We start from the raw sequence: 27,678 nt of genomic DNA, 5'->3' as shown, positions 1-27,678 counted from the left end.
CTGTACTTCCAAGCATTCAGAATCATTGAAAAGTCTTGCTAAATCAGACTTCTGCATCTAATCCCCAGAATTTGATTCAGTTGGACCCACTGGAGTGTGAGAATTTGCATTTCTAATAAATTCCTAGGTGATGCTGATGCTGTTCACAGTAAAGCCACACTGGGAAATATTAACTTAGACTAATGATCTTGGAAACAAATGGATTTTTTCTTTTCTTTTTAGTCCACATATAATAGTTGTATATATTTATGCAACACAGAGTGATATTTTGATACATCTGTACTATGCGTAATCATCAAGTAAGGGCAATTAGCATATCCATCACCTCAAAAATTTATCATTTCTTTTTGTTGGGAACATTCCAAATCCTCTCTTCTAGTTTTTTGAAAACATACAGTAAATTGTTGTTAAGTATACTCATCCCACAGTGCTATAAAACACTGGAATTTATTTCTCCTATCTAGCTGTAATTTTGTATCCATTAACCAACCTTTCCCTATTCCTCCTCCCCACTACTTTTACCAGCCTCTAGTAACCACTATTCTACTATTTCCTTCTATGACTTCAACTTTTGAGCTCATATATGGGTGTGAATATGTGTTACTTATCTTTCTGTGCCTGATTTATTTCACTTAACATAATGTCCTCCAGGTTCATCCATGTTGCCATGAATGACAGGACTTAATTCTTATTTATAACTGAATCGTTTTCTATTGTGCATATATACCACATTTTTTCTATCCATTCATCTGTTGATGGACTTGTAGTTTGATTCCATTACCTTGGCTATTGTGAATAATGCTACAATAAACATGGGAGTGCAGATACCTCTTCAATACACTGATTTGCTTGTCTTTGGATAGGTATCCGGTAGTGCTGGATCACATGGCAGTTCTATTTTTAGTTTTTTGAGGAACCTCCATACTGTTTTCCATAATGGCTGTACTAATTCACAATCACACTAATACTGTATGAGTTTCCTTTTTCCTGTATCTTCACTGGCATTTGTTATTTTTTGTCTTTTTGACAATAGTCATTCTAACAAGTGTGAGGTGATATCTCATCGTGGTTTTGATTTGTATTTCTCTGATGATTAGTGATGTCGAGTTTTTTTTTTTCATGTACTTGTTGGCCATTTGCTTGTCTTCTTTTGAGAAGTCTTTAGATCATTTGCCCATTTTTAAAATAAAATATTTGAGGTTTTTTGGAGTTATTTTTTGAGCTGCTGATTTTTTTGAGTTCCTTGTATATCCTGGATATTTTGTCAGGTAAATAGTTTGCAAATATTTATTTTCATTCTACAGGTTGCCTCTTTGTTGATGATACCCTTTATTGTGTAGAGGCTTTTCGTTTGATATAGTCCCACTTGTCTATTTTTATTTTTGTTCCCTGTACTCTTGAAGTCTTATCCATAAATTTTTTTCCTAGACCAATGTCCAGAAGCATTTTCCCTGTTTTCTTCTAGCAGTTTTAGGGTTTTGTGTCTTACATTTAATTATTTAATCCATATTGGGTTCATTTTTATATATGCTGAGAGTTAGAGGTCTAATTTAATTCTTCTTTAATATGAATATTCAGTTTTCCAAACACCATTTATTGAAAAGGATGTTCTTTCACTAGTGTTATGTTCTTGTCGTCTTTTCGGAAAATTAGTTGGCTGTAAATAGTTGGGATTCATTTTTAGGTCCTCTATTCTGTTCTATTTGTCCTTATTTCTGTTTTTATACAATATCACGGTGTTTTGGCCACTAAAACTTTGTAGTATATTTGATTTGAAGCCAGACAGAGTGATGCATCCAGGTTTGTTCTTTTTGCTTAGGATTGCTTTGGCTCCTCAGGATCTTTTGTGTTTCCATATGAATTTTAAGACTGTTTTTTCTATTTCTATGAAGAATGTCATTGGTATTTTAATTGGAAATGCATTGAATCTGTAGCTTGAGTAGTATGGTCATTTTAACAATACTAATTCTTTCCATTCATGAGCATAGGATGTCTTTTCATTGTTTTTGTGTCCTCTACTATTTCTTTCACCAGTGTTTTATAGTTTTCATTGTAGAGGTCTTTCACCTCCTTGGTTAAATTTATTCCTAGGGATTTTTTGTAGCTAGTATAAATGGAATTGCTTTCTTGATTTCTTTTTGTTGTTGTTTTTATTGGCATACAGAAATGCTACTGATTTTTGTAGGTTGATTTTGTATCCTACAACTTTACTGAATTTGTTTATTAGTTCTAAAAGTACTTTGTGGAGTATTTAGATTTTTCTGTATATAAGATCATGTTTTCTGCAAACAGGGACAATTTGACTTCCTCATTTTGAATTTGAATGCTCTTTATTTATTTCTCTAGCCTAATCTATTTTGTCTGATATAAGTATAGCTACTCCTATATACTTTTGGTTTTCATTTGTGTGGAATACATTTTTCCATTTCTTCACTCACAATCTCTGTCTGTTTTTACAGGTGACAGGAGTTTCTTGTAGGCAGCATAAAGTTGGGTTTTGTTTTTTCTTATTCATTCAGCTAGTCTATATCTTTTAATTGGGAGGATTTAAAATGTTTAAAAGAAACTACCATCAGAGTGAACAGGCAACCTACAGAATGTGAGAAAATTTTTACAATCTATCCATCTGACAAAGGGCTAATATCCAGAATCTACAAAGAACTTAAACAAATTTACAAGAAAAAATCAACCCCATCAAAAAGTGGCCAAAGGATATGAACAGACACTTCTCAAGAGAAGACATTTATGCAGTCAACAGACACATGAAAAAATGCTCATCATCAGAGAAAAAACTGGCCATCAGAGGAATGCAAATCAAAACCACAATGAGATACCATCTCACACCAGTTAGAATGGCAATCATTAAAAAGTCAGGAAACAACAAGTGCTGGAGAGGATGTGGAGAAATAGGAACACTTTTACACTGTTGGTGGGACTGTAAACTAGTTCAACCATTGTGGAAGACAGTTTGGCAATTATTCAAGGATCTAGAATGAGAAATACCATTTGACCCAGCCATCCCATTACTGGGTATATATCCAAAGGATTATAAATCATGCTGCTATAAAGACAAATACACATGTATGTTTATTGCAGCACTATTCACAATAGCAAAGACTTGGAACCAACTCAAATGTCCATCAATGATAGACTGGATTAAGAAAATGTGGCACATATATACCATGGAATACTATGCTGCCATGAAAAAGGATGAGGTCATATCCTTTGTAAGGACATGGATGAAGCTGGAAACCATCATTCTGAGCAAACTATAGCAAGGACAGAAAACCAAACACCACATGTTCTCACTCTTAGGTAGGAACTGAACAATGAGAACACTTGGACACAGAGTGGGGAACATCACACACTGGGGCCTGTTGTGGGGTGGGGGGAGCGGGGATGGATAGCATTAGGAGAACTACCTAATGTAAATGATGAGCTAATGGGTGCAGCAGCACACCAACATGGCACATGTATACATATGTAACAAATCTGCACATTGTGCACATGTACCCTAGAACTTAAAGTATAATAAAAAAAAATTTAGAAAACCATAAAATGTTTAGCCCTAAGGTTGCTATTTATAAAACAGAATTTACTTCTGTCGTTTTGTTAATTGTTTTCTGAATGTTTTATGTACCCTTTATTTCTTGTTTTTCTTTGCAGTTTAACGATTTTCTGTAGTGATAATGTTTAGTTCCTTTTTCTTTCTTATTTTTGTATCTGTTCTACCAGTGAATTTTACATTATTGTATGTTTTCTTGATGGTAGTTATGATGTTGCCTTTAGTTTACAAATGTGGGACTTTCTTAAGCTTTTTTTGTAGGGATATGAATGCATTTACTGTTTTTGGTTTCTGGAAAATACTTTATTTCTCCTTCATTTCTGAAAGTTAGCTTTGCTGGGTATAGTGTTCTTGGCTGATGATTTCTTTCTTTCAGCACTTTGACTATATTATCCCATTCTCTCCTGGCCTGTAAGGTTTCTGCTGAGAAATATGCTGTTAGTCTGATGGGGATTCCTTTATATGTGACTTCACGCTTATCTCCTGTTGTTTTCAAAATTCTTTCTTCAACTTTTGGCAGTGTAACTATAATGCATTTCAAATAGGACCTTTTTGTGTTGAATTTATCTGGAGATGTTTCAGCTTCCAGTACCTGGATGTCTATATCACTCCTAAAATTTGGGAAGTTTTCAGCTATTATTTTATTAAATTACATTTCTTTATTTTGGGACCATTCAACATACACTTTCTAGCTATTTGAAACTATATAAGTATTGTTTATTTCATTCATTGGGTTCTTCAGTTTTAATATTTTTTTTTTTTTTTTTTTTTTTTCCTTTTTCTTTTTCTTTTTTGACAGAGTCTCGCTCTGTCTGGAGTGCAGTGGTGCAATCTTGTCTTATTGCTACCTCTGCCTCCTGAGTCCCAGTTCAAGCAATTCTCCTTCCTCAGCCCCCGGGTAGCTGGGATTACAGGCACACACCACCATGCCCAGCTAATTTTTGTATTTTTATTTTTTAGTAGAGACGAGGGTTCTCCATGTTGGCCAGGCTGGTCTTGAACTCCTGATCTTGTGATCCACCTGCCTCAGCCTCCCAAAGTGCCGGGATTACAGGTGTGAGCTACCATGACTGGCCAATATTTGTTTGTTTGTTTTTTTAATGAAATGTACCTCTCTGTTGAATTTTTCATTCAGATCCTGAATTGTTTTCTTGATTTTATTGTATTGTTTATCTGTGTTTGTTTGCATTTCACTGAGTTTTCTGAAGATAATTATTCTGAATTCCTTTTCAGGCATTTCATGCATTTCCTTTTTTGGTATTTTGCTACTGAAGAACTACCATTGTTTTTTGGTACTGTTATTTTCCTTGTTTTTTCATGTTTTTTGTTTCTCTATGTTAATATCTGTGCATCTGGTGTAACAGTTGTTTTCTTCCAATTTTATAGAGTATCTTTCATAGAAAAAGGTTTTTTCCTATAGTTGTATTCATAATGTCAGTTGGGTAGAGTGCGTTGGCTTTCATTCTGGGTGGGTGCAATAGTATATTCTCTGTATAATTTTTTTTGCTGTCATTAACATCAGTGGTGTCTGCAAGTTCCTCAGTGACTTAGGTTGCAGTTGTCTGTGGAGGCTGTAGGAAAGCTGTGCTGGATGGGGATGCCAGGTGAGATGATCCTTGGGTCCCTGGGCAGCACATGGGTGCCTGGTGACCTCATCACTGGAATGGGCTGGGTTGCTGGCAGAAGTGATAGTGAACCCTAAGGTGATTTGGTCCTTTAACCCCTATTTGGTATGGTGGTGGCAGCAGGTACCTAGGAGGAGTGCAGAGGTGTTGATGATGGCTGGGAATAGATGTTTGAGGATTACTTATGATATTCATTAAAAGATATACTATAATTATCATTTGGAAAATTACAGAGTTCCCTTTACTCACCTCGAAGGGCCTGGTGCCATTTTTAGGTCATAAGCCTCCTGTTAAATATTCTAGACTGGGACACTGCTCATTTCAAACACCAATATTTCTAGTAGTTGATGTAGCACTTTTGCAGAAAATAGTTTTGCATTCAGTTGTTTGAATTGGGAGCTGATTGGGTCAGTTCAAGCCCCAAATTTTCACCTCAGCTTATCTGTTGCCACTCATAGAAAGTTTTACCCTTCAAATCCTCATTTTTCTAATTCCCCTAAATATAAGACATTTGGAAATACTAAAAACTTAAAATATGATATAGGCTACAAAAGCATTACCTTTCATAACCAAGGAATAAAAATAAGGTTGTCTGAAGGCATACTGTAAATGCTTCTAATACAATTTTCCACCTGATCTTTTATTGTAGCAATAAATTTTCTAACCTAAAGGATTAACAGTTTGCTTGTGTTGCAAAAACTCTTTCCTGCCAATTTGTAAATACCCTTCTCTGTCATTTATCTCACAAGCTATATTGCCAAAATTGTAATTTCCCCCTTTTCATTATCTATTTCAAAAACCATCTCATTGATATGGGTTCTGTATTTCCCATAGTATGCTCAGTGGGAGTAGTGGTCTGTTTGCATGATTGCCCAGGGCTAAACTGCAGGATCCTCATAAAGCCTTGGGGCTGTGTATCTCACTCTCTAATTTATTATCATAATGGCATTTTGTGCCTTTTTTCTCATTTATTTGCACAATAGGAAGCACAGTGGAGAGATATGATTTCTGCAGGGGGCCTGGAAGGACATGGGACAAGTTCAGACACAGATGCAAGCTTTGCAGAAAATATCTGACTTCTAGCAGTTATTGGCATAGAAAACTTTTAAGTGCAAAATGTACCATTTTGTAGGTATGAGGAAATGCAACCTTTCCCAAAGCACTCTCACAGCCCAGTGTGCAGCAGGATAAAGAGAGATTGAAAATGTTTCTGATATGAAATTGATACAGCATTTAAATGGAGGGAGGAGGCCTAGGCTATTAATGCAAACACAGCTAAAGGCATGCAGATACGATATAGAATTTGTCCCACAGTTTCAATTTAAAACAACCAACCCATCAGCAAAGTTTTCAAAGTTGGTGGAAGATATTGGCTAGTGGCAATTTAACTTACCTATTTTAAGACCTCCTTTTCTTCTTTCTCCTCCTCCTCCTCCTCCTCCTCCTCCTCCTCCTCCCCACACTTTCTCTCTCTCATATCCTGGTTGGAGTGCAGTGGTGTGAACATGGCTCACCACAGTCTTGTCCTCCTGGGCTCAAGCAGTCCTCCCACCTCAACCTCCCAGGTAGCTGGGACCACAGGTGCACACCACCATGCCCAGCTAGTTTTAAAGTTTTTTGTAGAGATGGTGTTTCTCCATGTTTTCCATGTTATTTCTATTTCTGTGAGGAAAGTCATTGGCATTTTGATAGAGATTGCATTCAATCGCTAGATTGCTTTAGACATTTAAAAATATTAATTCTTGCATTCAATGAACATAGAATATCTTTACATTGTTTTGCATCCTCTTCGATTGCTTTCATCAGTGTTTTACAGTTTTTATCATAGAGATGTTTCACTTCTTTGGTTAATTTCTAGGGATTTAATTTTATTTGTGGCTATCATACATGGGATTATTTTTACCTCTTTTTCATATTGTACTCTGTTGACATATAGAAATGCTACTGATTTTTGTATGTTGATTTTGTAGCCTGCAACTTACTGACTTTATTTATCAGTTCTAACAGTTTCTGGTGGAGTCTTTAGGTTTTTCCAAATATATAGTCATATTATCTGCAAATAAAAATAATTAAACTTCTTCCTTTACAATTTGGATGTTCTTTATTTATTTATCTTGCCTAATTGCTCTAGCTAGGACTTCCAGTACTATGTTGAAGAGTAGTGGTGAAAAAGTGGGCATCCTTTTTATGTTCCAGTCTTACAATAATGACTCGCAGTTTTTCCCCATTCAGGGTGATACTAGCTGTGTGTCTGTCATATACTTTTTTCTTTCTTTTCTTTCTTCTTCTTTTTTTCTTACTCTGTTGCCCAGGCTGGAATGCAGTAGTGACCTTGGCTCACTACAACCTCTGCCTCCTGGGTTCAAGTGATTCTCTTGCCTCTTTTAATCCTGAATAGCTGAGATTACAGGCATACACCACCCACCTGGCTATTTTTTTGTATTTTTAGTAGAGACGAGGTTTCACCATGTTTGCCAGGCTGATCTCAAACTCCTGACCTCAAGTGGCCCCAGGAAAGGTCATGAAATGCCATCTAAGAGGTTAGGCCTGGGATTGGGGACTTCAAGAGCCCACTTATTGATCTACCCTACTCTGACTGAGCTGGTATCTAAGGTGCAAGACTAAGTCCTCTTTACTTTCCCCTCTGCTTTTCTCTAGCAGAAGGAGTCTCTCACCATAGCCACCACAGCTGGCAATGTTCTGGGTGTCACTTGAAGACACGTCTCAGAGTCTCACCCAAGGCCCATGCCATGATGCAATACCTGGGTACTGCTACTGATTATTTAGTGACCAAGGGCTCTTTAGTCACAGGTGATGAATCCTGCCAGGTGTGGATCCTTCCCTTCAAGGCAGCGGTTTACCTTTTGGCCCATGGTGTGTCTAGACATGTCGTCCATGAGCTAGGGTCTGGCATGGGGGCCTCATGACTGCCCAGTGCCATATCCTACTTGACTGAGCTGGTATGCAAGATGCAAAACAAAGTCTTCTTTGTTCTCCTCTTCCTAAGCAGAGTCACTTTTGTTGCTTCAAGCTGTGCTGCCTGGGGTTGGGGGAAGGATGGCATAAGCACTCCCTTAGATTCCCTGGCTGGTGTCTCCCTAGGTCATGTACCATCCCAGCCCAGCACTAGAAGTCGCCTAAGAACTGCAATCCCTGTGTCCTAGACAGCCTTTCAAGTTTACCTAGAACCTCAGAGCACTTTGGCCCATGGTGGTGAGGCTTGCCAAAAACTCAAGTTCTGACAATTGGGATGGTCCATTCCCCTCTGGCTAGGTCTGGTCCAAATGCTCCCTTCATGCATGTGTGCTGGCTGAGCCCAGCATGGCTTTGCTCTCCACTGTGACAAGGCAGCACTGAGTTCAATAGAAAGACTACTAGTGACTGCAGTCTCCCTCTGCCAAGTGTATAGACTCTCTGTGTAGCACGGCTGCTGCTAGGTTACGGGGAAAAGGGGTTGTGTCAGTGATTCAAGACTGTCTCTCCTACTCTCTTCAATGATTCTTTCAACGATATGAATATAAAACCAGGTACTCTGATTGCTCTGATTTTTGGTTCTTGTGATGGTGCCTTCCAGTGTGCAGATAATTGTTAAAATTTGTTGTTCCTGTCGGGAGTTATCAATGGTATAGGCTTCTATTCCACCATCTTGCTCTGCTCCCAAAACACTTCAAATATTAAACACTGAAATAAATTGTAAAAATGTTATACATACATTTAAGAAAGATTAATAAAACAAGTAAGGTAATTATTTACCCAATTATTCCAGTTTCGGGTTGTAGGTGGCTGCAGCCTATCTGGCAGCTCAGCACTCAAGGGAGGAATCAACCCTGGACAGGACGCTACTCCATCGCAGGGTACAGACGTACACACATTCACTCACATTGGGACAATTTAGACATGGCAATTAACCTAACATGCACAACTTAGGGATATGAGAGGAAACCAGAATACCTGGAGAAAACCCATGTAGACACAGGGAGAATGTACAAACTCAATACAACGGCCCCACCAGTAATTGATGTTTCTTTTTTCTCATCATTTAATGAAATGACGTTGAAAATGACCTTATTCGAGGACCTAGTGTATAATGCTTTTTGTCAGGTATTAATATGCATGCCATCAAAATCAAAAGCACAGGTTCAGCTAAAATTTCTCAAATGCATGGAAACAACCACCTCAACACTGTTATCTTTTAATTTCAAATGGTTACCTGGGCTCAAATTCTGGGTGTGCAATTTTATCTGCTCTGGGCAGTGCTCAATATCAAGCATTTCTTACAACAATTAGGACTTATTCCCATTCAGATAATGTTGTCCTAGTTAACCCCTTTGTGGTTTTTGGAGATGTAGGTTCATATTTTTAAATTTTTTTTTTTTTTTTGAGACAGGTTCTTGCTCTGTCCCCCAGACTCGAGTGCAGTGGCATGATTATGGCTCACTGCAGCTTCGACCTCCTGGGCTCAAGCAATCTTCCCACCCCAGCTGCCCGAGTATCAGGGACCACAGGTGTGTGCCACTGCACCCAGCTAATGTTTTTATTTTCTGTAAAGACAGGGTCTCACTATGTGGTCCAGCCTGGTCTTGAACTCCTGGGCTCATGCAATTTTCCTGACTCAGCCTCCCAAAATGTTGGGATTACAGGTGTGAGATGCACCAGACCCTTAAACTTCTTAAAAATCCTGTAAGTCCTCTTTGTTTTACAGGAAAGTAGAAGCTTGGATTTTAGTCTGATCATAGGAAACAAGTAGATTGTTATCCATTCAACAAAAAATATTTATGATAAACATGTTTCAGGCTATCCATTTATTTAATAGGTCTTTATTATATGTTCACTGCTGTCAAGTGTTTTGGGGCCAGAGGTAAATTATCCTAGTTTGGAGACTAGATGGAATATTCTCTTTTAAATGGGTGCGTTTGTATCTCAAAACAAATCCTGTAGTTTATATAATTTGGAATATTGTATGTCTGTTTTCCATGGAAATGATGTTCATGGGTCATGGTACTCCTGGTCATGGGACTCACACTCACTTTGCTCTTACCTCTTTATTTTCACATGCACCCCATCCACACTCATGTCTAATCCAGAAGACTGGTAGTATATAAGAGATCCCAAATATTACCATTGGCTCAGAATCTGAGCCAATAAATGGACAGACTATGCCATACTTGAAATAAACTTCTTTAAAAATAAAAATTAAGAGTATAAGTTCTCTCATTTCATCTTCTCAGTTTCATGAAATATTTCATGTTTAGAATGCTAGCAAGTGTGAAAGTGGCTATGGAATTATGTGAGTGATAAAATATTTGTAGAGTACTTGGGGATCTGGGTCATATTAAAACCAACCAAACACAAGTAGCTCATATGAGTCCTTCAATTTTTATTTTTGCTTCCAACTTTTAATCTTCCAGCACTGCCAAAACATGGAACAAGGCAGATTTATAGCAATTCTGGTAGTGTTTGTTAGGCACTGATTTCATACAACACTCTTGGCAATAAAACTGTATAGTTCTCTAAACTTGACATTTAGCATGTCCTTTATCCTATAAGAAGAAAAATACTTCTTTTTGTTCTGTTGGAGTAGGTTAGCTTATAAAAATAAAGTGATGCATCTTTATATGTTTTTAACATGTCCAACTTTGCCAGGCATGGTGGTTCATGCCTCTAATCCCAAGCACATTGGGAGGCTGAGGCAAGAGGATCTCTTGAGCCCAGGAGTTCAAGACTGCAGTGCGCTATGATGACACCATTGCACTCCAGCCTGAGTGACAGAGTCTCTTAAGTAAGTTAGTAAATAAATAAATAAAATGTTCAACTTAAAATAAAACAATTTATTTTCTAGCAGCTAGGTGAAATTTCTTAACTATTAATCTCTGATACTTTAAACAACATTAAAACAGCCTTTAAAGAAGACATTAATTAACTAATGAAAGATTTTAAAATAATCTTTCTAAGTTTTAATTTTTAAATCCCTAAAGAACCAAATATTCTTTTACCATCCAGGTTTATAAAAATGCAGCTATCAAATTTGGTATTAAAACCAAGATGCCTCACATACTTTGTGGAATAAAGCACAGTATAAAGAAAATTAGAACATCATGACCATTCTTCTTCAATCTTTCCCATTTGTAATATTTCCCCCAAGCGGAGAAGCCTGACAAATTTCCCCTTCTTGCTCATGTGACCACTTTTTGCATCAGATGCACTTAATTTTGTAGGTTAAATATTCAGGACAAAAGGAGAGTAGAAAGAATTTTTAGAGCTTTGATTTCTATGGAAGCAATAAGATGAAACTTAGACATAATACATTTCATTGCCATCAGTCTCATTGTAGCTAACACTCCAGGGATTTGCTCGTTTCTCTCTATAATAATCTTATACTTCTATAGTGCTTATAATTTGCAACCTGTGTTCACTTACTTTATGAGATTCTTACAACAATCTTTTGAAAGAAGGGTAGTGTGTATGAATATATGTACATGTATGTGCATATATTTGTTTGTATGTATACATACGTGTGTATATGACATGTATGTATATAGTCATCCCTCAGTGTCCACAGGGGATTGGTTCCAGAACCCCCTCAGACACCAGAATTCGCAGATGCTTAAGTTTTTTTTTATATAAAATGACTCATTGGTCAATTCTTCTTGGTAAAGCTGATCTTGATCTTACCAGTTTCTTTTTTGGCTTAGTAATAGGAACAATGATTTTCATAATTTAGGCGACCAAAAGTAAAATTTCAGTTTAAGTCATTTTAGGAATAAACCATGGAGCTATAAATCTTTTGGAAGAGTTATAGATTCAGTGTTAATGCTAGAGTATTGCAGTCTATTAATACGATAGCTCTGAAAAGTTGCTTTAGAAAAATGTTTCAGCTAAAGTGACCCAATATCAAATTCTGTACAGTTACCCTCTATTTTGTAAATGCATACGTTAATGCCAAAATGTTTATATTGTGTAATTTCCTACCTTAGATGCTTTCATTTTTAATATAATGCTGTTTCAAGGTTGAATATGTACTGATAACTGTTACAAATTGATTACGAGAGAGCACAATCATTGTACAAATCATAGGCTATGTCATTACGTAGACAAAAATCACTGACAATGCATGACAGAGATGGATCATAAATAGTAACTCCTAAGACTAGAAATCTACTTGATAGTGATTTTTATGGGTTCATCTTTAAAAGTGACCTCACTGAATAAAAGTTTAATATTTCTTAAAAGAAAGGTAAATCTAAAAACTGTCCAGAATTTTCGATCCTAGTCTAGTACCACTTACTTGGGAACAGATATAGAAATACAGGCAACCCTGTACGTTAATTTGGCTCTATATCACTGTGTAGACAAAAATCGCTGACCATGCACGCCAGAGGTGGATCATAAATAATTAATTCTTAAGACTAGAAATCTACTTGATGGTGATTTTTATGGGTTCATCTTTAAAAGTGACCTCGCTGATTAAAGGTTCAATATTTCTTAAAAGAAAGGTAAATCTAGAAAGCTGCCCAGAATTTTCTATCCTAGTCTAGTACTACTTACTTGGGAACCAATATAGAAACACAGGCAACCCCGTCCGTTAATTTTGATGTTGAACGTGTGGTTAGAGAGCACACTGGGATATGTTACAGGACCTGAGATAAAAAGCAAATTTGTAAAGTGTCTAAGTGTTGATGGAGAAAAACACATCTAGCATATACATAAATTTTCTTTTTGAGTTCTCTGGAGGGTGATCACCAACTCAGTAGGTGAAGCCCTGCCCTCTAGTGGTTATGGATGTGCGAGGACTTCCGTTCAACACTACGTGTCTGGCTCACCAAGGTTTATTAAAATCAATCGTTCATTAAAAAGCACTTATTAGGGGTCTGGGTAAGATGCCGAGCAAGTGAAATGTTTACGTGTGAAAAGGCATTGCCACTGGACAAAGGTACAGCGGCCGAAGAAGTGCTCGTTCATTGGCTTCGACCGCTGTACGACTGGTTTCTAATTGCTGTTCCAGCCTCTCCCCAGTTCCATACACCGCAAACGAAGGAAAAAGATTAGTTCTCCCTGGAGTTCTCTGAGGCTGAACCTTGCTCTCTCATTACACATGGTAACTAAGCACACCCCTTACGGAATTTTGGGAAGTCGCCCCGCGATGACCGGCTTCCGCAAAAACCAAGCAGTCAGTGCAGGGTTTTGCAAGTGAGAGCGCGAGACCTGGGAGGCTCCTCATGGTGCTCCAGTCCCTGGCAGGAGCATGGATACCTCGTCCCTTTCTTCCGCGGGCCTCAACGTCGCCTGCTGAGATTGTGACTGCCACCCCGTCGGGAGCGGCTTCTCCTACAGAATTTGTAGAGAGCGCTTAAACGCCTCAGGGACAGCGGCCATGGCTGTCAGCTTGGGCCGACCCCGCGGCCGCCCCACGGGAATGTGTGGCCAACACGCGGCGTGGGCGAATCTCCGACCCTCGCGTTCAGTGGGTGCACATAAACGGGCGGACACCGTCCCTGGGATAAGGGAGGCGCCGGCAAGAACAGGGCGGGCCACCAACCCCGCGCGACCTCCTACCGGACGGATCCAAACACAAACATTGTCCAGTCCAGGCCGAAGAGTCGGCCTTCACTTCACTTCCGCCTTCCCCGCCCGTGAGCACCAATACGCCTGCGCGCACCTCTCGCAGCGGAAGTAGTAGCGACAAAGCTCGGTGCGCGGCGGGCCCAGGAGTGCTGGGCGCGACTGGGCGGCCGTCGGCGGGGAGGGGCGGAGCGCAGGAGTCGGAGGCGGGAGCAGACCAGCACGGCCTCGCGGAGCCGGCCCGGCGGACCGTGACGGGTGCCCTCACTTCGTCTCCTTTCCCCTCCCCGCCCATCCTCTCTCCCTCCCTTCCTCCCTCCGGCTCGCTTCTTCTCACGCCTGGAGCAGGCTCCCGCCTCGCACCGCTGCCCCGCGAGCAGCTCCTCTTCTCTCGAGGCGCGCGGGTCGCCCCCGCGAGCCCCGCGGCTGAGACCCCGCAGCCTGGAGGAGGGCTGTGTGGGGCTTTGGGTGGGTACCAGTATTACCTCCTGCCCCCATTTCTAGAAACTTCCAGGTTCTGAAGGAAGGGGAGGTTCAGGGATCCCCTGGCTGGGGGGGCATCTCTACGGCGCCGCCCCACTGGCGTGAGCTGGGGACGTTGCGGGCACACGATGGGGCGGGTGCGGGATCTTGGCGCGGGGCGGGGGGGCTCCCGAGATAGCGGCTGGGCGGGGAACTCCTTCCTCAGCCTCTCTCTCGTCAGCGCCGCTTCTCCTGGTTTCTCTTGCAGATGCTGCTGCTAGGGGTGGTGGGAGCAGCCGTGGGACGCGTGGCCGGGAGCGGGGGTGACAGCCTGGGATTCCGGGGGCTTCTCTTCCTTGTCCTCCTCTTCTCTCTATTCCCAGTGTGGCCGTGGCTGACACTAAAGACTTTGTAGCCATCAACCCGAGTGCAGTTTCGATGGAAAATGAAGGTAAAGGCCCCCGGCCGACCGGTTGCAACGCGGAGTTGAGGGTGTGGTGGTTTGCTTTTAAGTTGACTTTGTTTTTCCACCTTTTTATTTTAGTGAGCTTATTTATTTACTGTGTGTGTGAAGTGTCCAAGGATTTGCTTACTCAGGGTATCCAGCTTTTATTTTGGTAACCCAGGGCATTTGAGAGATTGGGGTTCTGTGGGTGACTGAGCTTAATTCAGCTTTCTTGAGGAATTCCTGCTTTCTTCAGCTTAGGGAATGGGAGGAAAGTTTTCATTTCAGATAGCGTCTATGTATGTTTAAATAGCTATTTGAAAGGAATTACCCGAGGGGAAGTAGAAATGGGGGACAAGGGGATGGGCTGCATCTTTGTATATTGGCGTTTCAAGCCTCTATGTGGCAGGATTCATTTATAAGAAAGCAAGCCATGTTTTATTATCTCTAGCACTGGGGGAAAAAGCTCATTGTTTTTCAATTCACACACACACACACACAAACAACAAAACAAAAACCTGTGAATTTAATGAAATGTTATGAGGTGAGTGCTTTTCTTAAAGTTCTACCCTATTTCAAAACATCATTTAGGAGGTTGACAGCGGAACCTGTTTGTTCACTGTACACTTTGGACACATTAGATCGTCATTCACGTTACATGATCCCTTTGGCCTCGTTAAAATATTTAATGCTTTTCCTGCACAACACTGATTATTTTTAAAATTGTTGAACTGTGAATAAGTGATTTTTTTTCCCCCTCCTGAAACAACACTTATTCTTTGGACTGACTTCTGACTTGTGCGTGATCATTTTTTTTCTTCTGCCTTTAACTGGGCTGCAAAATACTATAAAAGATACTTAACAAATGACAGGTTTTTCCTCTTCTATAATTTGTTTTAAAAAATCCGTATCTGGTATAAAGGAGCTGCAGTCTTGCTTGCTGGCTGCTTCTAATTTGTTTTTCCGTTGTTGAGAATGTAAGCTTGATTGTCTTACTAGGACTAGTAATTTTGAAATGGATGTTTCTTATAGATGCAGTAATCAGTTTTGCTATCTGAGACCTCTGGGCTATGTAGGGAATATGATGAGAGTCATGATTATATTGTCCAATTTTACTCTGGATGGATAATTGGTGGAAGACATTTTCTGAAATACTAAAGTGTATAACTGCAGAGGAGTTATACTGTCTAATTGGGTCTTGAGAAACATTTGAAAGCAGTGATGTTTTTGGTGATAGGAAAATCACTTTTCTGAGTCTTTGTCCTCTCTTTAAGTTTATAGATTTAAGAAAGGCAAATCCATTCTGCACATGAGACAAAGAATGTTAAATGCATTCATATACTTGTTTCTTGGTAGAAACATCTTAACTTCTAAAATTTAATGTATGTTTATGAGCTTGTTTTCAGAATGGTACCCGATTTAAGAGGGTAGCCTAAAGTAGGTGGATTCTTTCATGTTGCTTTTGTTTCTTGATCTCTCAGGAAGAGGAGCATGAGTAATGAAGCCGATTCTCATTATCTACTGAGGTGGGAGGCGGTGGTTGTGAGATAGGAGCATGGTGCCTGCTTGTGTCCGTCTCTGTATTTTGTGGCCAAATATGAATTTTGTGGTTTCATAGTAAAAGATTATACAGTTCTTCAAAACGTGTGGGATTTTCTGTCCTGTTATTCTTGACCATCAAGAGACCATTTTTGTCAGTTTCCTCAGTGTCATAACATGTTTTTTTATTATATAAACAGTTTGAAGAAGAACCTGTATATAGCCTAGAAATTTTCAAAAGTGATTGACCATATTAAACTACGTAGATTGATACCTGTTCCTTTTTATTGTTCACTCGCCTTTTTATAGTTCTCATCCTTCCTTGATATGGTGTAGTATTAACAATTTGGAGGTGTGAAACAAAAATGAATTCAAGTCTTGACTAACTTGTCTTGAACCACTTAAAGCTGTGTGATTTTAAGTAAATTACTTCACCTATCTGAGCCGGTATTTCTTCATCTATAAATTGGAATTGATAATCTTTAACTCACAGAGTTGAGAGGATTAAATGAGAAACCCTGTATGAATTATCTTGTGAGGGAGGAATGATAATGTATAAGAGCTTGAGTTGTGGTGAAACCATAGAAACTGAGTTGAATGCTGGATTCGTTACTTACCGTTTATCTTTGTGCATATTAAAGTTTTCTGTGCTTCCCTTTCTTCATAAAATAAAGATAATGATAGAACCTACCTTATGAGGTTATTGTAAACATTTCAAACAGTATCTGGCACATAGTAAGTGCTCAGTAAATGTTAATTATAAATAGCCTAGCTGAATGTTTGATACATACTAATAGGCCACCTGGCTTTAATATTGCATGTTGAATGAAACAGCTGAATGTTGGAAGGGGGAACAGTTGTGGCGAAAGTACTCTGTATGAAGTTGTCATTGTTAGTTGAGGGTTGAGTGGAGTTAGGTAAGGAATTTTCTATGGCATTAGTGCTTTTAAGCCTACAGAAAAAGTTAGGGCTCTAGCAAGAAGCCAGGGTCCGATATAGAAAGAGACAGGTTTGGGTTTGAAGCCTGGCAGGTAATGTTTTCCTCCCTTAAAAAATCTGACAAGTTACTCGGCTTCTAAGCTTTCTCAGCGTCTAAGTTTTCTCATCAGTAAATGAGACAATGCCCTCTTGCAAAGTTGGTGTAGGTAATAAATGATGCTGCCAGAGCAATGTTTGATGTACAATTAACTTGGATGAATTGAGTGATGCTGCTGTTCCCTAGTAACAGAATCCTCCAGTAGGTATGCAGGTAAGTTATATTTGTAGGTGTGAACAGTGTGGAATTGATAGTGGCTCCCTAGAGCATCAGCATGAAGGTTCTTAGGTAGCTTACAGTGGTGTGGGGAGGAAATGGTTTCATCCATGTGTCAGTTCCTTCAGCAATGGTGGTATTTTCTTTGGCACTTCAGTTTCGATTCTTCTGGACCTTTTTCCCAGGGCCCATTTAAACTTTCTCAGCAAAGCTTGACCAGTTTTTAGCTGTAGACTCCAGGATGTTTCATGAACACTTTCTGCTTGTCACTAGGAACATTTAAAATGTTAATTTCCTGGAATTTTTGGACTACTTAACATTCAGTCGTGAGTTAGCATTTTATCCAGACCCTTTGGAATTTCTTTTTACATGTTTATCACAAATCTAAACAGATACCACTTAGGAACCTTGAGATGCACAAGTAAACAGCTCTTACCTGATTTTTAAAAGTTAATTGCATGTTTAAAGTGATAGCTTACTAGAAAAGATATTTCTAGCTGGAGAAGCTTGCAAATTAGTTTTTCCTTTCTAGTAATGGATTTATTTTCTGGAATAAATTTGGCCTTTCCCATAGAAAATTCAGTGTGACTTTAATACACGTGAAACTTTAATATAGCCTTAAATGTTTGACTAGTGAATAGAAATGTAATAGTCTTCAGGATTTCAGGATGTGGTTAATTTAAGATTATAGACAGAGCTAATAGGTGTAGAGAACAATCCCTCAATCTTTTTCGTTTGAAAATGGATGTATTTACACTTTACTTTTAAAAGCAGTTTCTTAATTCAATTTCAAATTGTTAATCATCTAGGAATGTCTCAAGAAAAGATTGTGCTACTATAGTTGGAGAAGCTATAGGGAAAAAGGGATGAGAAGCCACCTTAATTTGATTCCTTTAACTGAAAATAGGAAACCAGGTTATAAAAATATTTTATATCTTTGGGCGTGGGAAATATAGTTTATGTTGTTTGCAGTTTTGTCCATAAAATGATACTCTTAATTAGTACTTTGAAAAAGAGTTGAAACTAAAAGAGACTGTATGTATGACAACATTTTATAAACCGTAGTAATTTAAGCCAGAGGGTGCTATAGAGGGTACTTGTATGCAGTAGCCTTCTGACAGTTGGATTCCAAATACTTGATTTGTCTTCATTTTTTTGTCATTCATTTAAAGTCAGCAGAATTCAGGTCTGTTAACCCAAAGCATTATGAAACAAAATAGTTTCCTAGGGAACCCCTGACCCCTAGGGGCCCAGGACTGATTTTGGAGATCTTAGTTAGCCATGATCTGTTTTACAAGGTTAAATTTTGTTTTAAAGGTGCCAAGAACACTGTGGTTTGATGGTAAAGTTAGCATGAATTTTAGATTACATTGTTGTTCCATGTAGCATCTTAAAATATCTTAAGGATCAGTTCAAGAGGTCCCCTCACATTTACTTTGTTAAAACAGAAATTCTTTTTAATAATGGTTTCAGGCATCAGTTATGACAACGTTATCTTTATGCTTTTCATGTAGACAAATGTTGGTAAAAGGCAGTAAAGAGTGTATTCTGAGGTTAATGCCGTCATTTTATAAAAGAAAGGATTTCTCAAAAAAAGAAGACTAAATTGATAATTTCCTCTTGGATGTGTATAACTGCTACTTGTATGTATTTGTTAATACAGTTGACCCTTGAACAATGTGGGGGTTGGGGTGCTGACCCACCATGCAGTTGAAAATCTGCATGTAACTTTTAAATCTCTGAAAACTACTCCTAATAGTCTCTGCTGTTGCCTGGAAGCCTCACTGATAACAAATAGTCGATTAACACATATTTTGTATGTTATATGTATTATATACTGTATTCTTGCAATAAAGTAGAGAAAAAAAACTTACCAAGAAAATTATAAGGAGGAGAAAATGTATTTATAATTCATTAAGTAGAAGTGGATCACTATAAAGGTCTTCAGTCTCATTGTCTTCATGTTGGGTAGGCTGAAGAAAAGGAGGGGTTGGTCTTGCTGTCTGGGGTGACAGAAGCAAATCTGAGTGTAAGCAGACCTTTACAGTTGAAACTCATGTTGTTAAAGAGTCAACTGTGTATCTTCTGTCTTCAGGCTTTAGGTTGCTACAGACAAAGGTATAAATTGTAGAATTACAAATAAATTAAACCAATTGTGTTAATTTAGATTAGACTAAACTTGTGATGTGTTTAGAAAAAGTTTGAATGAAATGTTGAAAAGCTGTCCTAGGTTATAGACAGAAGACAGTAATAGTCGGGGTCAGAAGCATTATCTTAAGATGGCTGTAACTGGGTGTCTAATTCAATTTCTATTTCTGCTTTTTAAATTCTGCTATAGGTATTAGAGAATGTGTGAATTGGAATTATTTAATATACCTGTTTGTTATAATTGCTTTCTTAAGTAAAGGCCTTTTGGTTTGACATTGGGTCGTTTCATAAACGTGCCGACCTAAAATAGTGTCCCTCAGAAGGAAATGCATTAATTTAGTATGACATCCTTTTTTTTTCTTTGTGTGTGTGTGTGTGTGTGTGTGTGTGTGTGTTTGTTTGTTTGTTTTTTTTGAAATGGAATCTCACTCTGTAACCTAGGCTGGAACACAGTAGCATCATTATAGCTCTTCAAAGCTCCAAACTCCTGGACTAATGTGATCTTCCTGCCTTAGCCTCCTGAGTAGCTGGGATTATAAGCGCACATCACTATACCCAGCTAATTTCTTAATTTTTTGTAAAGACGAGGTCTTGATTTATTGCCCAGGCTGGTCTTAAACTCCTGGACTCAAGTGGTCTTATTGCCTTGGCCTCCCAAATTGTTGGAATTACAGGCATGAGCCACCATGCCCAACTGTAGAATAACATTCTTTATTCTTTTAGAAAGCTTTGAGATATTGATGCATCCTTATAGAAATTACTTCCGTTTATTTATTTATTTAAAACAGCTTGATAAAGTTGGAAAAAGCAGGACCCTAAATAGTAAGTATGTTTGCCATCAGCCCTTTATAGGAAAACTCAGAAATAATAAGTGGAAGTATTTAGGAAGTCACTCATCAGACTTTTTTTTGAACATGTAAATGTGTTTTTTTGAAAATTTAAACATGCAGAGTAAAAATTAAAAGTTTTGGTTAAGTTGTGCATTTCAGAAATTTGTCTTGATTATGGTGTTTGGAAGTTAAAAAGGATAGAGCATTAGTACATTAGTACATAAACATTCTGTTATTCTCTGCCTAAGGGCAAGATCCAACTTTGAACCGGGTCCTGGATTTCCTCTCATCTTAAATAGGAGTCTTTTTCATTTGTAGTATAAATAAATTAGCCTTTTGATGCTGTGATTTTATTTGTATGTATTATATATGAGATTTACATCTCTCTTTGTATACAGGCATTTCACTAGATTTTGTTTGGCCATCTATTTTAGTGTTTCCCCAGCAGCATGTTTGCTTTACCTGCCTTCATCTAGGTTTCTACATCAGCAGGGGTGGAAATATTAGTTGGTTTAATTAAGCTTTCTTTGGGAGTTGCACCTTACTTGCTCTGTTGAGTGCCAGTTCTACCTTCTTTTGAAGCAGGTAAAAGCAGTTCACGGCACAAATGTCAGAAATAGCATGCAAATCACTTTGTAATGGCATGCAAACTAATTTCTGCTATGTCCTTTTCTTAATGCTTGTGAGGGTTACTATTTACTTAAGAGTTAGTATTTGGCTTATGAAACTACTATCAGATGAGAAATTCCAGCATCCCTCCCCACCCCAGAGAAAGATGTGGTCATTGTGGACTGCTCTGAAGTCTGCCAGCCCTCTATCCTAAAAGTTGGTAGATCAGTTATTATATCTTGATATGTACCCCTAATTCATATGAGGGACCAAGAGATTAGTTACTCCTGATATCTTCTGTTAGAAGATACAGGGAGTTTGGTTTGTATCTATATTAGAGTGATGGGAATGAAGGGTAGGGATGGATGACGGAGATATTTTACTCCTAAGAAAAATCAGCAGGACTTGGACAGTGACTAGATACAGAGAATTAAGGGAATAATTGAATCAGACATGACTGCAAGATATCATTTAGGTCAGTGAGGGTGCCATTGATTGTGATTGAAGGAGTGAGCAGATTTAGGGGCTGGCTGAAGGGAGTATGTAGGTCAGACTGTCATGGTGTGAGGCTCATATGGCTATGCATGGAGAGAGGTTTTAAATCAAGTACCAGGTTTCAAAGTGAGCTCTTGAAGGCAGAGACCTCAATTTGTCCTTTATTCATCTTGAACAGAGTCTGGGACGTACCTCTTGTCACGTACCTATTGAATGAAAATGCTGGCGTCTTCCTTCTAACTAAGTGGTTCTCATCTCGGGATTATTTTGCCCCCAAGGGACATTTGGCAATGTTTAGAGAAATGGTGGGTTGCCACAACCCAAAGGATGCTACTGGCATCCAGTGTGTAGAGACCAGGGATGCTGGTAAGCATGCTACAATCTGTAAGACAGCATCTTCTACCTCCCCCCTGCCGCCCCCAAAATTGTCTAGCCCCAGATGTCAGTGGTGCCAAGATTGAGAAACACTATTCTAACAAACGGCAAGAAAGTTGACTCCTCTAAGCCTTGGTTTCCTCGCTTGTAAAGAGATGATGACTACTTCAGGTTTGTTAGAATTAGACAAGGCAGGGTGTGTACAAGGGCCTGGCATGTAAGAGCCACTCAGCAAATGCTAATTTCCCTTACCTTACTTGTTGAATAGATTTAGGGGAGTTACTTTTGGTCTTTTAACTGCTAATTTCAAAGCTACACACACACACACACACACACACGTATTTTTTTTTCCTGAGAGGTGAGTGGGATGCCTAGAAACATAGAGTAGCTTTTATAATATTAATGCTTTTCTCTTGATTTTATCAAATTATGATTTTGATTATACTTTGGTTTGGGTTTGTACTATTTCAGGATTCAGTATTTAGTGTTCCCTTAGCAGTAGACAATGAAGTTAAACCCTTAATATAGATCAATGAAGTTAAGCCCTTAAATTGTACTTTTTAGCCTGTAAATACATTTTATGTATTATTTATTGCTCACAGAACTGTTACTGTTTGGAAGCAATTTTACTATTCTTTGAAATCAAGACCAAAATGTACTGAATTATTTCTCATGGAAAATGGTAGACCTCCTGTGTCTCTATTGCCTTTTTCCTTTTTATCCATTTATGATTCTAAGTAGACCTCTCCCTGAAGTCCAGAACTCTTCCTTAGATTTCCTTTTTAGGGTCTTCATTAGGTGGCTTTCTTTTGCTTGTCCTCAGGTGCCTTTTTACTTTATTTTGTAAGGTGCTGAATGTTCCCTCCAATTTTTTTGGTGATGTTAGGGGCAGGACCACCTACATTTTAATCTCTAATACCATTTCCTTAGTGATCTGTTCTAGTCATAGCCTCAGTGTTTAAAGTCTCCTTACATGTACATAGTTGTGTGGCATTCTCATTTTTAGGGAGTCACTGGAATTTTTTGCTGCTATTTCTTTCCTTTGAGGAAAAAAACCAGTTTACTCTTACTATACGTTATTTTCTCCATCTATAGAATGGAATTACTGTAGGTAAAAGTCCTTGAGTTCAGTAAACTATGTATTGGACTTAATAATGTACATTTTATTAATTGCATATGGAATTTAGAAATAACATGCTTGTTTTTCATCTTAAACTAAGATTATTTAAATATTCTATTCATTAATTAGTTGGTTAGAAAAATTAGCTTTTGAGGAACACTATTTAAAAATGGAAAATAATAATAGAGTACATTTTGTGACAGCAAATAAATTATCGTTTAACTTAACCCTATAGGATTCAAAGTTGGTAGCTTTAAATGATGTTGAATTGTATTTGACCATCAACTGCTTTTACAGGCTTATGTGGCTCCCCATTGTACCTGCAGTTTATTTAGGTCTGGAAGCACAGGGTGTTAAGAATGCCACCATAATGTCTTTTCATAAAGGTTTTGTTTGTCATAGCCTGTAAAATTAAGTTCGCCAATTAGCTGCTCTATGAAATGAATGTCATTGGTCATGGTGGGGGAGGTATTAGGGGAAGGTATAAAGGAGTCTAACAAAACTTTCTTTCTCTCCCTCCTTCACTTCTTTCCTTCTGTCTCTTCCTCCTCCCTTCCCTTCCCTTCCCTCCCCTTCCCTTCCCTCCCCTCCCCTCCCTTCCCCTCCCTCTGTCGTCTTTATTGCTAATAAAATAATTGTTGCTCACTGAAGGCTTTAAAAAACACTAGTTGCATGCTTAATATAGGATGGCAACAAAATGGACTGGTTTAAAAAATATGTGAATGGTATGATACCCCTTTCCCCCATCCTTGTACCGGAGTTCTTTCAAACCTAGAATAATTTATATAAACGGATGTATCAGTAGATGGAGTATTATGCCCACTTTTTAATTTAATGATCAAAAATTGCCAAATTCTTTCCAGAGTGGCAGTATAATTCAGGTGTAGTTAACGGCTCGATGTAAATTCAATTATAGTAGAAAGATTTACTTTCCTTTGAGAGGTTTTTCTAAAATCTTCTAAAATTATGTTGATTTTTAAAATTTGAAATAACTTTAGACTTACATAAAAGGTATAAAAATAGTACAAAGAGGTCCTGGATATCCTTTGCCCAGTTACTTCTCCTAATGTTAACATCCTATATAACCATAGTATAATTATTAAAACCAGGACATTCACATTTATAAACTATCCTTTTTCTAGTTCAGGATCCAATTTGGGATCCTACCTTGCATTTAGTTATCATCATCTTAGTCTCCTCCCATCTGTTAAGCTTTTCAGTTTTTTTTCCTCCCATCTTTTATAAATGTTACTGACACTTTTGCAGAGTACTGTTAGTTATTTTTTAGAGTGTTTCTCAATTTGGGGTTGTCAGATCTTTACCCATGATTAGCATGTCTTATGACGGGTAAAGTTAATGTGATTACTTGGTTAAGGCTGTGTCTGCCAGATTTCTTCATTGTAAAGTTACTGTTTTTTCCTTTGTAATTAATAATAAATGTTCATTTTAACCTTGTATTTGTATAATAATTAGTAATTCCTTTGTAATTAATACTTTCCTCTAGTGGGGAGGTACTGCAAATATCCTGTGTCCCATCATACTTTTCATGGGCCAGTTTTGCAATATCCTGTGTTCCATCATACTGTACATGGGCCAGTTTCGCAATCTATCAATGCTTCTTACTGGCAACACTTATTACTGCTTTGGTCTTTGCTTAATGGTGAGTTTTCTATTTCACTCATTCTTACTATATTTGGAATTCTACAATTAAGGAAGTAATGTCCCCTTTCCTTTATTTATTAATTATCCAATTAATTTATTTACATGACTTTGTGGATATTTTACTTTATGGGTTAAAATCCAGTATTTGTTGCTCAAGTCATTCTCGCTTTGGTTATTGAGGGCACTTGAAAATTTGTTCCTGTGTCCTTTCTACAATACCCTCTCTGATTTTGTGAGCACTGATTTACTTTCTGATATCACATGATATTCTGAGTGTATCTTGTATTTTTCCTGCTTGCACCAGCCATGGAATCAACCATTTTTCCAGGGAGCTGAGTTCGTTTTACTAGAGAATGATATCTAGAAACCAAGATCTGGGTGCCGATTGTGCTCCTTGCTACTGGGTGTCATTGCTTCTAGGCTCTCTTAGTAGATAGAACTAGCAGTGTATATGTTTAGTAACATGTATGAACACATATGTTTTTATTTCATTATCCATGAAAGTATATAAATTAAAAACTGCCAGTGATGCTTCCAGTTCCGTTCTCCCACCATAGGGTCCATTTTGGTCTTTTTTCCTCTTCAGGCCTTTTCTCTTTCCTTGTTACTTCCTTATCCAAAGGTGAGAAACTGTTCTCAACCACAGTATATTGACTTACTTGTTTCATCGGAGTACACACAAACAAAAGTAGTTTTAGAATTACTAACCTATTCATTCCCTGGTGAGACACACAGTTTTAAACTAGAGTACAATATTTGTCTTTAACTTTATAGTGTATAGGCAAATTCTGTTTTCAGAAGTTACTTGGGTTGTTTTCATCCCTGCCTAAGGGTTATGTTAGTTATTTCTAATAAAATTAGGTTCACTTGTTATTGTTTGTATGCTGTTTTAACTTCCTCCTACATCCTGTTTCATCATAGCACAGTATCCCTCCCCCATTTATTTATGATAAAGATGTGTTCTTAAAAGGACTGGGTTTGCTTAAGGTTGGGTACAGCTGTAATTGCTTTGCAGGATAGCAGTTAAAGGACATGTGCTTTGGCAATCATTCTCTTGGGCTTGCTTGCCTGATTCCTCAGTTACAGCTCTGATTTCTACATCGCTTACATTTAGGAATTGGTATCAGCTGTGGCCCCATAACTGTCAGTGCTTGAAATCATGCCCATTGACTAAATCTTATTTGTTCTGGATGCACAATTTTAGACCCAGAGCCACCTACAGTATTAATGCTAATTCTTTTAAAGCTGTGGTAAATCATGAATTAAATTATTTTGTAAACCCTGTCCTTTACTGGGTTTTTCTTTTTCAAGATAGAATCACTTACCACAAAATTTATCAGTTTAAAATATATAACTCAGTGGTTTTTAGTATAGTCACAAAATGGTATATTGATATAATTCCAGAACATTTTTATCACCCCAAAAAGAAACCTCTTACCCATTAGCAGTCACTTCCCATTCTCCCCTTTTGCCAGCCCCTGGTAACCACTAATGTACTTTGTCTTTATGGATTTGCTTGTTTTGGGCATTTCATATAAATGGAATCATACAGTATGTGACTTTTTATGTCTTCCTCTAGCACATGTTGGTACTTCATTTCTTTTTGCGATGGAATAATATTCTATTGTATGGATATACACATTTTGTTTATCAGTTTCTACTTTTTGTCAAAAAATAACACTTGTGAGTATTCATGTTTTTGTGTGAACATGAATGGGGTTTTTGTGTGAACATGTTTTTGTGTGAGCATGTTTTCAGTTTTTTCAGGTGTATACTTAGGAGTAGAAGTGCTGGGTCATGATAATTCTATCTTTAATTTATTGAGTAACTGCCATAGTGGTTGAACCATTTTTTCATTCCCACTAGCAGTGTATGAGGATTCCATTTGATTAATTTCTCCACATCCTCTTCAACACTTTGCTGTTTTTTTTTTTTTTTTTTTTTCCATTGCATCCTAGGGGGTGTGAAGTGGTTTCACATTGTAGTTTTGATTTGCGTTTCCCAAATGACTAATGATGTCGTTATGCATGGATTTTCATGCGAAAGAATGAAGGTGGGCTCTTATCTCACAGCATACACAAAAATCATTTCTGCACTCTGACTTCTAATCTGTTGGTTTATAAGTCTTTGCTGATCCAAGTATCACAATGTTTTGATTACTGTAGATTTTGTGATTAGTTTTGAAACTAGGAAGTGTGATGTGCTTATTGGTTATTTGTATATCTTTGGAGAAATGTCTGTTCAAATCTTTTGACCATTATGTAATTTGGTTATTTACTTTTTTATTGTTGAGTTGTAAGAGTTCTTTACATATATATGTGTGTGTATACACACACACACACATATTTTTTCTGGATACTGGATAGGAATATATTCTATACTTGTACGAGTATACAAAGACGTTTACCTAAGAGTGTTCACTGCAGCAATGTTTGTAAGATAATTTTCAGAGATATGGTTTGTAAATATTTCTCCCATTCTGTGGATTGCCTGTTCACTTTCTGAATGGTGTCCTCTACATCAGAAACTTTTAAAATTGTGATGAAGTCCGATTTATATATGTTTTTCTTTTATTGTTTATGCTTTATATATCTAGGAAACCATTGCCTGGTTCAATGTGATGAAGATTATAAGAATTTTATAGTGTAACTTTCACGATTGATCCATTTTGAGTTCATTTTTGCATACGATGTGACGTAAGGGCCCACCTTCATTCTTTTGCATGGAATATCCAATTATCCCAATACTGTTTGTTAAAAAGACTATTGTTTCTCCATTGAATGTCTTGGCACCCTTGTCAAAAATCAATTGACCATAAATTATGGGTTTATTTCTAGACTCTTTATTGTGTTGGTTTATATATCTTTGCTGATGTAAGTACATAATGTTTTGGTTACTTTAGGTTTTGTAGTAAGTTAATTTTGAAACTGGAAGTGTGAGACCTTTAACAGTGTTTGTCTTTCTTTCTCTCTCTTTTTTTTTTTTTTTTCAG

General features: G+C 37.9%; 1 protein-coding gene across 10 annotated transcripts in view; it reads left to right on the top strand.

The window, feature by feature from the left end:
* The window catches only part of ATP2C1 (ATPase secretory pathway Ca2+ transporting 1), a 156,657-nt gene that overhangs the window by 22,849 nt on the left and 106,130 nt on the right, over nucleotides 1–27,678 (top strand). For 2 of the 10 annotated variants that reach the window (XM_033212680.1, XM_033212678.1), the window contains exons 1-2: nucleotides 13,964–14,217; nucleotides 14,595–14,662. The exons of 4 other annotated variants lie outside the window; for them this stretch is intronic. In XM_033212680.1, the coding sequence (XP_033068571.1) occupies nucleotides 14,657–14,662 (6 nt within the window). In that variant the 5' untranslated portion in view covers nucleotides 13,964–14,217; nucleotides 14,595–14,656. Of the gene's footprint in view, nucleotides 1–13,847; nucleotides 14,218–14,479; nucleotides 14,663–27,678 lie in introns of those variants that run through there. 4 more of the 10 variants (XM_033212677.1, XM_033212679.1, XM_033212681.1 and 1 more) reach the window with 4 other exon arrangements.

The sequence above is a fragment of the Trachypithecus francoisi genome, unplaced genomic scaffold (genome assembly GCF_009764315.1).
Source record: "Trachypithecus francoisi isolate TF-2019V2 unplaced genomic scaffold, Tfra_2.0 Lachesis_group0, whole genome shotgun sequence".
Classification (NCBI taxonomy): domain Eukaryota; kingdom Metazoa; phylum Chordata; class Mammalia; order Primates; family Cercopithecidae; genus Trachypithecus; species Trachypithecus francoisi.
Note: the sequence above shows the minus strand (reverse complement) of the source record. Positions and strands in the feature narration are given on the sequence as shown.